We start from the raw sequence: 14,442 nt of genomic DNA, 5'->3' as shown, positions 1-14,442 counted from the left end.
ACCGCAAATTCACACGACAATACAAGTACGGAGACTTTTTCTATGGACTCATACAACTCCTGAACTTAAATAAAAGTTTGTTTTAAAGTACTGACTGACATTTTACTATGAATTTTATACAATACCTGCTTTGATAATTTGGCACAATGTAGAGGGGAAAAAAATGAGCTTGCATAGTTCAACGGAGAATTCCATTTTTTTATTTTTAATCACTGGACCCAACTTTACTGCAAGAAAAATATTCTGACGGAATAATTTGGTCCGTCACACATCTAAATAATAATTTTAAAAAAAAATAAAAAATAATATATATACATAAAAATGCAAAATTAGTGAATGATAATGACAAAAAAACATGCACATAAATAAATACATAAATATATATATATATATATATATATTCGAAATGTCCTATCAGTATTTCTTCATCTGTAGTTGCTGAGCGGTCGTTAAAGTGACTCAGTGACTGTTTTTTTTTTTTTTTTTTTTTAATGTCTTTGTGTCTCCAGAGTGTTCTCTGTCAATCGACCGTCTGTTGTCGGACGAGAGCGGCTCCAACTACCGGAGACAAATTCCTTGTGTGTTTTTTGGACATACTTGGCAAATAAAGAGGATTCTGATTCTGATTCTGATTCTGAAGGTTGGCACTCCGTCTTAAATGTTCCCTTTCGCTTCTTCGTCTTGGTGACATCATGTGTTATTCCCGTGCGGAAAACATATTTGTACACGGACCGAACACGCAGGAGGATCCACGAGGCCGTGCCGGCTCCCCTCACGCCGAGCATCATTGCGGACATCGTTTGCCACTAATTTGATGAACGTCTGCTCTTCCTCCTCGCTCCATCTTTGCGCTCTGTCATCTTTCCGCCCACGTGGTACGCAGTTAAAAACCCATTTTCACTGAGGAAAACACATAACAAGACATGGAGTATATTTCACATTTATTTGAACATCTAATTTCCTTTGCTTTTGGATCCAAACATCTTTTTCATTGAATGCAGATTTCTTTTGACAAAGCACACGTTTGCAGTCCTTATTGTGACATTTGAGCAGTATGTGAGGGTAACATTTTTTTATTCTAGTTAAGATGAGCCTTTTTTTTTTTATTGATTTAACCGTGGGCTTCTTCATACATGTCTTCATGGAACTCAGGCCAATGTTATTCCTTGTGTCTTCCTACTGTAGATGAATTGGACTCCTGAGGGACTGCATCCCTCTCTCCTCCTCAGCTTGCATACCAGTACATAGATAAACACTTCTGGGGGAAAGTAGGAGTAAACACTGCAGGCAGGAGGTAGACAGAAACTGGTTACAATCATTTCAAGTGCAGCCAAAATAACAGGACTTCAGAGCTTCAACTACATTAGGTGAGGACTAATTGTCCTTCTGAGCACAGTTTTCCTACGTGAAATGTAACAATGCCCCATTCGAAATTGCTCTGCCATTCATTGGCAACCAGTCCAAGCTGTACTACTACTACTACTACTACTACTAATACTACTAGTAGGTCAGTGTTTGCAAAAAAAACAAAAAAACAACAACAACTCTGCAACATACTTAGTCTCGTCATTGAAAAGCATCCAAAAATGTACAGCAACGGTTTGCAAACGTTTTTGGTCCAAGGAACCCTTACAGGGGAGACATTTCTCGTAATCGTAACGCCAATCAAAAGAAACGGGCATGTGGAGCCCTGAATGCCGTAGGAATTAAAAAGTTGCCTATTTTTGTGAGAAAAAAAAAATGTAATATTATGTTCAATTCATATTTTGTCGGGATAAAAACTTGTAATCTTACAAGAACAAAGTTATATTTTTCCCAGCTAAAGTCATATTATATTAGTTTTAATGTGGGAAGAACCTCACATTTTAACATGAATGTGAAAAACCCGACTTTAATCTTATACTATAAGACCTTTTACTGGGGAAAAGATGCCTTGGGGGGAAGGAAACAAATTTTGTTTAAAAAAAGACATCATACATCACAATCATATCAGAGCTTTTAATTGGCCGATCGCTGCATCGTTCCACGTCGCGGGTTCCTAATGCTGCAAAACCAAACAACTCAGATGAAAAACCGATAAGTTCTGCGTACGTGAAACATCAAGAGAGATGATGTCATGAAACTCATGGAATTGTGGAGATAAGCGTTAGCGATCAGCTCCACAGTCTCGCCGCCAAAGTTGGTCACGATCAAGTGGGTTCACGCGATCTTGACGACAGCAACAACCAACAAGACGACTGACTGGCTGCACAATTTCATTTAAGATGAGGTCAAGGGTCCTTCGTTCAAAAGTTGGTAGTTGTACACGCAACTCATACAAATGTGATATTTTTTTTTAGGTATGTGAAAATGTTGACATTTTGAAAGTTAGTTTCTTGGAGTTTTGTGATGAAATGAGAGAGCTTTTTTTTTTTTTCCCCTCAAGTGAACCTCCTTGAAATCAGAAATAAAAAAAAAAAAAACGACTAATTTTACTCAGCAAAAAAAAATACAAAAAAATGGAGATTTCTGCTTTTGCATTTGAACTCTTCAATTGTTTTGATCCTAAAACCAAATACTTTGATAAATAGACTTTTTTTTTTCTACAGCTGTAATGAACAAAAGCTACTCGACATCTTCCCTGACCGCGGACTCGGCCGCCGTCCGCATCCTCTGCCTCAGCCTGTCCCGAAGTTTCCGGTGCAGCTTGTACGCCGGTTCCGTGTACTGCCTGTTGGCGAGGCCCAACACCAGCGGCACCACGGCCATGCCCCCGATGCCGGTGCACGAGAGCACGACGTGCGTGCTGGCGTTCCACTTGGTGTCGCTGATCAAGAAGGCGACGCACACGTGCATGTAGATGAGGTAGGGAACCCAGCACGCCAGGAAGGTCAGAGACACGGCCACCACGCAGCGAGCGTAGCGCACGTTCAGCCGCTGCTCGCGGTCCGAGGCCCGGCCGCGCTCCACCGAACGATGGAGACGGCAGATGTCTTTCAGTTGCCCCCGCGTGATCCACAGGACGTGGCCCATCATGGCGGCGACGGTGAGGATGGCGGGCAGGACCAGCCCGTAGACCTCCAGGTAGATGAAGGCGTTGGGGAACACGCGTCTGTACGAGCAGCACACGGTGACGTTGGCCGAACAATTTGACAACTTTTGGCCACGTGCGCAACAGCCGGTCCAATCCGGGCCGGTCCAGTTGTTCCAACCGAAAGCGGGCAGGGACGCGTACAGAAGCGGGGGCGCCCACACCGACAGCAACGCCAGGGGGAAACTTCGATGCATCCACAAGTTGCTGTAGCGCAGGGGCTCCACGATACAAACGTAACGCTCGTAGTGGACTATCACCAAGTTGAGAAGAAACGCCAGGAAGAGAAAGTTTGGGAAAATGTGCGCCACCAGGCAAGAGCTGAAGCTCAACTCGCGGTTGAGTCCCATCAGCGGTATGAAAGGGAGCGCCACGCCCGTGCACAGGTCGGCCACGAGCAGGCTCAGGAAGAAGTAGTTGGGCGTGTTGTGGAGCTTGCGGTTGCACAAGATGCCCAAGATGATGACCAGGTTGGCCAGGATGATGGAGGCGGACAGCGGGACCGTGATGGCGTAGATGAGCTGTTCCTGGCTGACCTGAGCGCCGGCGTCGCCGTAGTCCATCACGGAGGAAACCAACAGAGCGGCTCCGCTCGCGCCGATGTTGCGCTGACCCTGTGGGACGCCCAAATCGCACAGCTTTAGTCTGAAATGGAAATGTCTTCTCTTTTTGATTCTGCTTATCCCGTTTGCGGTCACAGGGAAGATGAAGCCTTACCCAGCTGACTTGGGGGAGGTGGTCTTATTGACCCCGGACTCATTAGCGGTCCCAGAGACAGACAAACATTAATGCCTACGGACAGTTTTAGCCGTCCGGGCCATACATTTGGTACTTGGGCCTTCAGCGGGGACTTACCCGACTTAAACCACCACCGCGATCACGTCGCAATTACAGAGACTTCCGATACCGTACAGAAACAACATATGGAGCAGTTCAGAATCTATATTTATCTATGAACGTGACAAAATATTAAAGACGGGAATAAAATACTTAATAGAGATGTTGGTTATTAAATGTATTAACGTGTGGGGATCGAAACAGACTCGTTAGTTTTGCTGCGACCGACCGATCAGATGATGGAAAAATGTTATTGTGAGGCGAATCTAATTGGTCAAAGAAACAGTCCCATTGCTCACAGAGCGCCTCCTCAACCACCTTTCCTTACTCAGACCGCTCAGGACGAGTAACCTACAGTATGCTAAAGGTGACATGGAGGCCCCAATTTTAGAGTTCGAACAAGCTTTCCTCCAAGTACTTCCGTGTCACTTCGCTCGACATGCGCGCACTGGAAGCGGTACAGCCAAGAGAAAGGCTACGAAATGACTGTGGGGAATAAACTAAAGCAATTTCATGGAACAAATATTCAAATTGAGGTTGTAAATGTAGGTCAGCGCTTATGAAAGTGTTTGGAGACGTCACTCAACACACGCACGCAATCAAATAAGATCCTGACAGTTCTTGGAAATTCAAGCTACAGTTTATGATGTTTGCGGAATCTTCCTATAAAACCACGCTTCCATATGACACATGTCGATGTGCTATATGGCATCCTGGATCACACCGGTCTATTCGCACTTGTCACTAATGTTAAAGCTGCAACAGGTATATATATATATATATATATATATATATATATATATATATATATATATATATATATATGCGACATTGAACTGTTTGAAACAAAACCAAGTTATTCAAATCGGGTGGGTTTACCTTTCAGTGAGGATCTGTCCGGTCTGATCAATTCAGCTGGTCATCCTTGACATCCGCGGTCAGATGATCATTGCTGCCTCCTTTTGAATCCCTTCAGCGGATCCCAGTTTCTGGAAACGTCAGAAGACACCACCGCAGGCAGGGGGAGTCGCTGGGGCGTCTGTCCGGTCCGTCTGTCCGCACGCCGTAAAAAGGAGGTCCGCAACTCATGGGGGGAGAGGCAGCACGCTGCTGACCCACTGACTTGGTCTCTCAGCCCCTTGCGTCTCGTTCCCCCTCCTATCCAGCATGTAAATGAGTTCCTTTCACAATAAGATTCCTGGTCAACGTTGGTCAGCAGCCAGTTTCTGGAACACATTCTCAAGTCGGGAAACAAAGTTACAGGTCGATGTACGCCAGAAGAACATGTGATACGTTGGCCGGATGACTGGAAGGAAGGACCACAGTGAACCAAACACAGGTGGAAAACGTACATACTCACACGAGTCTGTACTTATGTAGTAAGTTCGCAATACAGATACTTGTGCAAAAAAAAAAAGACTGATAAGTCAACGCCATGACAAAGTAAAAGTACAAAAGTACAGCCTCTAAACCAGCGTGTCAATCTCATTTTTGTTACGGGCCACATCGTAATTATGGCTTCCCTCTGAGGGCCGTCATGACTGTGAACCCATATAAAGGAATTATCACCTCATATAATTACATGACAAATTGATGAATAAATACCTTTAAAACCAGCCTATAAAAAAAAATTCAACTAGTACATTTCTTTTCAAAAGGGGGGTTGGTAACAAAAAATAAAAAGCTTGCAATATCTCAATGTTATTACAATAGAACACAATTAGCAATTTTGATTTGCTTTCACGGGCCACCTAAAATGATGTGGTGGGCCAGATCTGGCCCCCGGGCCACCAGTTTGACACCTGTGCTCTAAACTGTACTCAACTACAAACTCGAGTACCAATGAAGTTGGGTCGTTGTGTAAAATGGAACTAAATGCAGAATACAACGATTTGCAAATCCTTTTCAACCACGTCCCAAAACAATTTGAAATGTGGACTCGTCAGACCACGTCACACTTTTCCGCTTTGCGTCTGCGGTCTATCTCAGATGAGCTTGGGCCCAGAGAAGCTGGCCGGCTGCGTTTCTGGCTGTTGTTGATTTGTGGCTTTGTACAAATATATCCAAATCTCTTTGGGTTAAAGATGTGTTGATGTAGGTTTGTATTTATCATTTTAAGAAGTTTTGTTCATGAGCTTTTGGAAAAAGTCTGGACTGAATTAAAAAAATGAAATGAAATCAAATGACCGTCCGCCTGGAATCTGTTGCAGAAGACTTGAAGCTCGAGGAACTGGTGTCCTTCAAGGTTTTTAAATCGAAAATGAAAGAATTGAAAGCAGTTTCGATACCTCGGCTACATGAACAATGAATTCCTCGATACAGCATGACTCATACATGGTTTATGACAATATACGAAAGAGGCCAGCTGACGATCTGCCAGGAAATGCATTTATCAGTGATTCAAACTCGGATGTGGGCAATGATTATAACTCAGAAGATGGGAAAAAAAAAGTCATTTTCACCCAAGTCACCACGAGAAGAGATGACGCAATGCTGATTAAAGCATTCAGCTCCTCTAACGTCTCGTTGCATTTGTCAGTATCTTATTCGTTATATATTTAGTGAATGCCCGATTCACGGGAATGAAGCATGTCCTTCGAAACAGTACAAATGTTCAATAAAACAATACACGTCCACACAGGACGCAGCATCTGAACCGGAAATGAATTAGTACGTCACTTCAGAACGTGGGCAGGTTAAAAGTATATTCATATTCAGAAGTATTTGTCGGATACTTAAGATACTTCTTACAAAATATGGAAATTCAGACCAATTTGGACAAATTGTTCTGGAAGTGCGACTTTATCGGTTGGCAGCTCTGATCTTAGCATGAACATCTTCTTCAAAGCAGCGCTCTGCTGTTCTGGCCAAATGTCTCCGAGCCAACTTTGGCCATGTTGATCTATTTATAGCTGCAAATTTCACTGGTGAGAAAACAAACCTAACCCCATCGAGGAGTATTTCAAAGATTTGATTGTTTTTTGTCAGAGTTGCAGACAGCTGAAAGAGAAGGGAATCGAGTCTATTGGCCAAATGTGTTCTGTAAACACCGAAGAAGGAGCGCGTGACGCTCCCGCCGGGGCATACTTGAAGCCCACCAACGGTCATAACTCCTACGAGAGCTGTGAAGGGTGCACAGTTAAAGAGGAGTTCAGAGAACGCCGAATGGCGTCGAACTCCTCAGATGAAGGCCGCAGACCTCGGACTGACCGAAGCTTCAGGAGGCAGGACTAGGCCCAACACCAGACAGGCACGGGCCCGTTCGTTGAGGTTGGCTTTCCACGTGTGAGCGCTTTCACTCCAGAGTGCACGCGTACGGTGAGCATTTGCAGTGGCCGACGCGCGTGGGCTCCTTCATCTCCGTGACGATGCCGAAAGCTTCAGAATGAGTTGTCGTCTTCCCCATTTGAAAATGATCTCGAAACAAGCGGGGAGTGGCAAAAGGTCCTCTGGAGCGGGTCACCAAGCACTTGGCTGAGGTGGAATACGCCAACAACTCTCTCCCTCTGTAACTCAAATCTGTCACGGTTCGCACACACGCGCGCACGCACACACACGGGGTATGTTTGAATTCACAACAGCTGTCAAGCGCGCCTCATATCTAAACACAGCTTCTGATGGAAAGTCATTGGAGGCCCGCTTTGTTTACCAAACAGTCTTTCCGTGGCAGTTTGGTCGCCCGCCCGGCACCTCTCAGATGATTCCCTGAAACGCGACGTTCCCCGAGCCCGGACGCATGTGCGAAGACGCCGCGCGGGGCCTCACGACAATTATGCACGGGCGCGTTCTCCAGCTTCTCCACATCAACCAAATGAATTGAGGATTTGAAAAGGAGGGGCGCCGTGACGACCGCACACCCTTATTGAAGAGGTCAGGCTTCGCGCTCACGACGATGAGCTCGGGGCCCAAAAAGCGGAGCTGTGAGGAAGGAGCACTTCCTCACATCCGAGGCTGGCGAACCTACAAGAAACAATCGACGTAAATGTGGTTTGAGTCTTGGACAAACGTTGGAATACTTCGTCAACTGGAGAATGCGATTTCTTCCAAAATTGCACATGGCCGCTATATGCTGAGGCTGTTTGGAATGTCGAATGAGAAAGAACGAGGGCACACGAAGAAACTACGGTGGATCTCGACCGAGGAATAATATCAACCAAATGTTTTTGTGCTTATGTTTAAATGTGGTGACAACCCAGAGGACACGACCGCCACTTTCCCAAATGGGATACAATTCTGCTTGCCGGGCCTCGGCGCAGTTTTTGGTGCCAGCCAGGCAGACTCGTTGAGACGAAGGAAAAAAAAAAGGAAAAGAAAAGACAATGTTTACGATCAGTTCTGATTCGATTAGGACCCGGCCAGCCGGGGAGATGCGTGCTACTCGATTGGACTTGATAACCATCTTGAAATCTTCAACTCAAGCCTCCTTCCGCTTAAGTTGCGCCGACCTATCAAATTGGTTGAGCGCACGACTTTTCCCTCAGAGGACTATTTTCTCCCTGATGACATTAAAGTGTACTTTGAAGAGCATCCACTTTCTTCGGGAGTCTTCTTGTCTCCCTTAATGACTCCGCAGCCATTAATTCTCATCTGATAAAACGTTCGAGAGAACAAACCAGCGGCGATACCGCGAGAAATCACTGAGGTTAAAGGACAGCGCTTCTCGACGAGGGTGTCACGGTTCCCAAAAGTCTACGCACCCCGTTCAAATGCCAGGGTTTGGCAAAAAAAAAAAAAAAAAAAAAAAAGTTGAATTGCATCAGTCTGACTTTTCACCTCACAATAGGCAGTTTTGAATTCCTGTGGTAGTTTGCGTTGCATGTGATAGTTATGTTTAATTCTTGTTAGAATTATGAGGGGGTCCACGGAAAACATTTCTCCCCCCCCCCCCCCCGTAAATTGTCCCCGGACCCAAAGAAGTTCGTAGGGTCATGTATCTTGACACGACTGTTTCAAAAGAATCACAACACAAACGCAGAGCTGGAGTAAAATGTATTTGAGTATATTTTTTTTTCCTTTCCTATTTACATTGAAGGTGACACGGGTCAGAACACGGACCATAAAAAAGGCTGACAGAGACAGAATGCAGCCTTCTGTGAATTGGATCATTTCACGATGAAATCCCGTTCCGATTTCTCTCTTCGTTTCTCCTTTTTATCGGTCGGGCCTTTGCAGGCAGAAGACTTTGGCGCGGTTGTCTCCCGAAGACGTGACCGCCACTGTCGCTTCCCTGCAGGAGAGATGAAGACGGTCAAGCTGAAGCAAAGTCTGCCGGAAAGACGGATGAGGTCAAAGGCCGCATTGCATCGCGTGACCGACGGATTGGCCCGCGCCGCCCCTCTGCGTAGCTTGACGCGCACACGGCAAAAATTGTTGCTGCGCGTCGAACGGCGCGGAGATCATCTCCCATTTTAGTCGCGTGCTGTGATGACGTACTCGGCGTGCCCCTCGGTTCGCCGCTGCCGCCTTCTCCATCGATTTTGCAGCAGAATTAAACGCATCGCCTGGTCATCGAGGTCCGTTTGTTCTAGCAGACTCAGTTCCACGGTCGCCATTGCTGTTGCTTTGTTCCGGAAAGGAAAGTAAAAACGGCTACCGGACACGGCCACAAAATGCAGGAGAAAGTCCACCGTGTGGTGCCGCAGCGACACCCCCAGACTTGGAGGGGAACTGCATTACGTTTTCAAAACTGCGCGGGACTTTGCCTTTATACTCGAGGGCAGGACAGCGCGAGTAAAAAGAAGCCTTTACCTGTTCATTGTGAAGTCATAGATCTCCGCAGCGTGACCTCGGTACTCGGACACCATGTTGCCGGAGCGAGCGTCCCATTGGCGCAGCGCTCCGTCCAAACTGCAGGTGGACAGCAACGAAGAAGACTCCTCCCACTGTAGGTGAACGACGCCGGCCTGCAAGAAGCCAGCGGGAAGGGATTTGAGGCCGACTTTCCCACTCCGGGTCCCAAAAGGGAAAATGCAAACCTCGTGTTGGCAGCTGTGTCGCAGGACCCGCGTGGAGAGATCGTAAATGGCCAAGGTGCCGTCCAGGTACGCCACAGCCGCGAGCGGAAGGCTGCACGAGCCACGAGAACGTTCACGTTATTTGAAGGTTCCAGAAGTCACCGTTACATCTCGCACAATCCTGAAATGTTCTCATACACGCGACTGAAAATTGAATTTCAGCGCCGTCCTGTCACACTTGATCCACGGTGAGTCTTGAATTTGCCGCAAACCAAACTGAAGGCGGCGAGGCAACGTACGTGTTGCAGAATCCGACCGATTCCACCGAGTTGGAGTCGTCCTGCTCTTCCGACGCTTTGGCTTTACCGCCGTACGAAGAGAACACGCCCACCACCTGATACCGCACGTGGGGGAAAAGGAATCGCTATTAGGTCTCACTTCCCAAAAAAAAAAAAAAGTACAGAATCTGAAATACTTAAGTACAAAGTTGAAAATGAATTGCTACTAGCAATTACATACAATGATACATTTTCAGCTTAGACGGAGAACTTTGGAAAAATTGAGTTCAGTTCTCAACACTTCCTGGGAGATATGCAGACGCAGAAAGCTTGAAAGTGTGGCCCTTCCGTTCCAGTTGTGTTGCCATGGCAACCTACCTTGCCGGTAGCCGTGTTGATGAGCTTGGCACAACCGTCCACCGAGCCAGTCAGTACCAGAGAGCCGTCCTGGTTGCATGCGAGGCACGTCAGCGCCCCCTGGTGACCATCCTGACCTTTTTTTTTTTGGAACATGGAGATGATTCAAATATTGTACAGCAGTGGTTCTCCAGATGTTTTACACTAAGTAGCACCTAAAAGAATAATTGCCAAATGAATAATGAGCAACATTCAAATACAGTAGTGTAGTAGGCACAAGTAAAAAACGAGGCATAGACTGTATTCGTAAAAAGTGTGTTATGATTCTAACTCTGCACTTAATGATTCATGCGTATGAAATCAAAGGGTGACTCCACAATTGTTCATGATCAATTTTTTCCTATTTTCACACAGGTGTAACATTTTTGAAATGATACTTAAAGCATTGCCTGTACACTTAACAAAAAAGGTTTGACGGTGGAAACATTTGATTCCAAATTCAAACAAATGGAAAGTCGACCAGCGTATCTCGGAGTGTTTTTAACCCTCGACGTCCCACACGATCTCATTGCTTTAATTCTTCTCGAAATGTGTTGAAATAACAAAGGCTTGAACTGGCCTTTAATGTGATGGATGGTGTTGCCCTGCTTCAAATCCCACAAGCGCACGCTTCCGTCCTCGTAACCCACCGCAGCGCGTTTACCTGAGGACAAAGCACGGCAGTTTATCCCTGCTCGTTGAAGAATTCTTTGGGTTCAAAAACAATTCCTTCTTTGACAGTGCAATAATAATGGGCGTCACGAAGGTCCCGGTCCTTGTTGCGGGTGTCCATTGCATTAGAGTGCCACCTGGTGGACAAGGCACGCAACAGCAAAACGAGCAGCGCGATGAATGAAAATCTGAAATCATGATGCACAAACTCTTGAATTCATAAAGTTCCATTCAATTATGTTAGGACTGAATGTTTTTATAAAGTAAACAAATGCCGGGTCTCTACAGTCTCTAAGCCCATTTGTCTTATTAAAAAAAAAAAAAAGGTTTTGTTGGTGCTTTGGGCGGCTGGAACGGATAAATTGCATTTCCATTAATTTCAATGGGGGAAGGAGATTTGAGATACGATATGCGTCTCCTTGGTGTGGGACTCTGCGGCCTACCGTCAGGAAGGACTTTGCCACTGGTGGCCTGGCACGCAGAACTCTGGAAGGTTTTACAGTCTCCGCCGGGGATCTTCCACATCCACACGTTGCCGTCGTCCGTTCCCGCCAGGAGCACCGGAGCGCACGGATGCCACTCCAACCACTGAGGGGAGCCGCCACCAAAAACAAATATTCCATTGCAGATTTTGTTTTGTTTACATGATCACAAACTCCCAAAATATAGGAGTCAAAACAAATGCGTTTTACCTCCAGATCGCCGACTTCGAAAGACCAGATCTCCTCTTTGGTCTCCACTTTCCAGACTTTAATCAGGCCGCTCATGTCGCCCGAAGCCACAAGCGAGGAGTCGTGGCTGAACGCGGCACACGTGACCGAGTCCTTGTGACCTGCGCAGGACGAAGAACGGAAAGGCCTCGCCAAGTGGTCCGGTCGCAGCACGGCGCGTTCATGTCAAACTCATTTTGGTCGCCGGCTACATTGAAGTTAGGGGGCCGCTACCACTTTGAAACCATATATATGCTACTTTTTCAACTATCCCAGTTAGTTTCCTCGAAACGTTCCGTAAATTTACCAGAAATGTTCCACCCCTTTGGAACTCTAGTTTTGACTAACTTCAAATGTGTTTGGCATTGGGTCAAACTTTCTATGTGGATTTCCATCATGAGTGTGGGAAATATCCCCCACAATAAAGGGGGGCTGATTATATTCAAGAGTGACAATGCGTTTGCAATTGCGCTTGAGGAGGGTCACCTGTGCACTCCAAGACCACGTGGCCATCGCTCACCCTCCACACGTACGCCCTGTCGTCTTCGCCTCCGGTCACCGCCAAGCTGTTGGTGGCCGGGTCCAAGCTCACGCAAAACACAGAGCCTGAGCGGAGACGGAAAAAAAAGAAATGCCGACTCGCGCCTTGATGGCGGCGCACGAGCACGCTGCCGCTAGTACTGACCGGTGTGTTTGGAGAAGGTCAGCTCGCTATCGTCCCGCTCCACCTGCGCTTCCATCTCGTCGTCCGTCTCCCAGCCTTTGTCGTCGGCGGCAGCCTCCTCAAAGTCGATGTCCTCCAAGTCGTCAGCCAAGTTATCTGCGAGTACAAGCCAAACTGATTGATAAATCTCAAACTCATGCATTTGTGAGAGGACTTATCGTCATTAGGGTCGCAGGTCAGCTGGACCCCATACTAGCTGATCTTCGCTTAGTGACGTCGATAAGCTCTTGGAATGCAAATGAGTCTGTAACTCAGGAATGCGTGGACCATTTGAATTCATATTTCACGTTTACAATATTACATCCCAAATATTGGAAAAAGTTGGTTTGGCAAAATACAGGAGCTTTAAGGTTTACAAAGAAGCTAACTTGCATGTTTTGTGATGCCACAGTGCTCGGGGAAAACATGCAAACGCCACACGGGAGATTTGAACCCCAAACCTCGGAAGTGTGAGGCAGACACGCCAACCACTTAGACAACGTGCTGCTGATTGTTAAACCTGTATTGGTAATTAGGGCTACAACTATCAATTATTTTAAAAGTCAATTAAACTGTCAATCATTTTTTGATTAATCAATGAATGGAATGTAAAAACATTTGGATTTCTTAAAATAGGACATATTTCAAAGTGAAGAAAATGAACGAACATAAATTGATGATGATGATTCCGTTTCTGGTTTGGTCTGTAACATTTCACAAACTTGGCAAAAAATGTTGGTCGTTGTTTGCCAAAGTAATTTAGATTTTTTCAAACGTCTTATTTTGACGAAGCAAATATGTCTGCTTTCATGGGGGACATAAATCTGAGCATATTTACTGTTGAGACGCAGAAATCAGAGGATTGGGACTATTTTAGGTGAAACGAGGACTCCAAACGCTTATTAATAGTTATCGATTAATCGATTAACTGTTGCAGTGGTAATATAAGAGGAAACTAAAAATTTGGCAGATTATTGAAAGAATACAAAAACATGAAGGAATCCAAATCTATATTGGTAAATATAGATAACAAATCGGGTCAAAGAGACTACGGCCGAATGTGGAATCCAAACATGGGCGCTCAACAATGTCATATTAATGAGTTGAAGATGATTTTCAACGTACCCGGATCGTCTTCAGTGTCGTTCAGGTCGATGACTTCAATGATTTCTTCGTCTCCGTGAAGTTCCAGCGAATTTGGCTCCGCGTTCGCCATGCTGTTAGCGACAACCGGCGAGCCACCTTTTGCAGTGTGTTACCTCAGACCGGATTCTATTTGCACCCTTATGGCGTTGAGGAAAAACAGATTACGGCGAGCCGCATGTCAAAAACAACACGATTGGCTCAATGTTCTTCCCACGTTGCTTCGACTACAGCCAAGACTCTGGCCCTGAATGTTCTCTGCCAGGGTACGTCAGGTCCTCAGTCTCAACTTTGGCAGCGCTCGCACGTTCCAAATCCACCTTTGTTTGCTTGTTCATTTACGAGTAAACGTCGCCGTTCGGGTTGAAATAAACACGATCCTAAAATTGCCGAGTGTTTCATTCGTTTAAAAAGGAACTGCCTGTAAAAACAAATTCGGGTTATTTTCTTCCATCAATCCGAAACGGGCGCAGGATGATGACATAATAAACGGAGCGTCGGTGCCATGGCATAGCAGCCACATCCACCAGATGGCAGCAGTATCAACAATGTCACAACCCAAAAAGTCATTTTCATATCAATTCATCAATAACGGCACACATTGCCCACTGAATTTCTTTTTGAAAATGTATTAATTTGACTGATATGAGTATTTCAATGTTCGGAAGTTATCCATCGA

The 14,442-nt window shown here is 45.8% G+C and overlaps 2 protein-coding genes across 4 annotated transcripts; both read right to left on the bottom strand.

Annotated features, from left to right (window-relative positions):
- Positions 1-929: 929 nt before the first annotated feature.
- LOC133464928 (G-protein coupled bile acid receptor 1-like) lies at positions 930-5,567 on the bottom strand. The gene is made up of 2 exons (XM_061767541.1): positions 4,787-5,567; positions 930-3,684 (listed from the first exon to the last, which is right to left on the bottom strand). Exon 2 carries the CDS (start codon positions 3,631-3,633, stop codon positions 2,605-2,607), a length of 1,029 nt encoding a protein of 342 aa, XP_061623525.1. The 5' UTR covers positions 3,634-3,684; positions 4,787-5,567; the 3' UTR covers positions 930-2,604.
- Positions 5,568-8,879: 3,312 nt separating this feature from the next.
- On the bottom strand, positions 8,880-14,233 carry aamp (angio-associated, migratory cell protein). 3 transcript variants are annotated; one of them, XM_061774524.1, is made up of 11 exons: positions 13,746-14,230; positions 12,603-12,737; positions 12,404-12,523; positions 11,900-12,039; positions 11,651-11,795; positions 11,116-11,199; positions 10,518-10,633; positions 10,161-10,255; positions 9,883-9,973; positions 9,656-9,810; positions 8,880-9,134 (listed from the first exon to the last, which is right to left on the bottom strand). In XM_061774524.1, exons 1-11 carry the CDS (start codon positions 13,834-13,836, stop codon positions 9,059-9,061), a joined length of 1,248 nt encoding a protein of 415 aa, XP_061630508.1. In that variant the 5' UTR covers positions 13,837-14,230; the 3' UTR covers positions 8,880-9,058. The 3 variants fall into 3 exon arrangements, with proteins under 3 accessions (XP_061630508.1, XP_061630677.1, XP_061630587.1); XM_061774693.1 differs by lacking the exon at positions 12,404-12,523 and having other exon boundaries at positions 13,746-14,233; XM_061774603.1 differs by lacking the exon at positions 11,116-11,199 and having other exon boundaries at positions 13,746-14,232.
- Between the last annotated feature and the right edge of the window lie 209 nt (positions 14,234-14,442).

The sequence above is a fragment of the Phyllopteryx taeniolatus genome, chromosome 1 (assembly GCF_024500385.1).
Source record: "Phyllopteryx taeniolatus isolate TA_2022b chromosome 1, UOR_Ptae_1.2, whole genome shotgun sequence".
NCBI classification, from domain to species: domain Eukaryota; kingdom Metazoa; phylum Chordata; class Actinopteri; order Syngnathiformes; family Syngnathidae; genus Phyllopteryx; species Phyllopteryx taeniolatus.
This window is presented reverse-complemented; position numbering and strand designations above follow the sequence as displayed.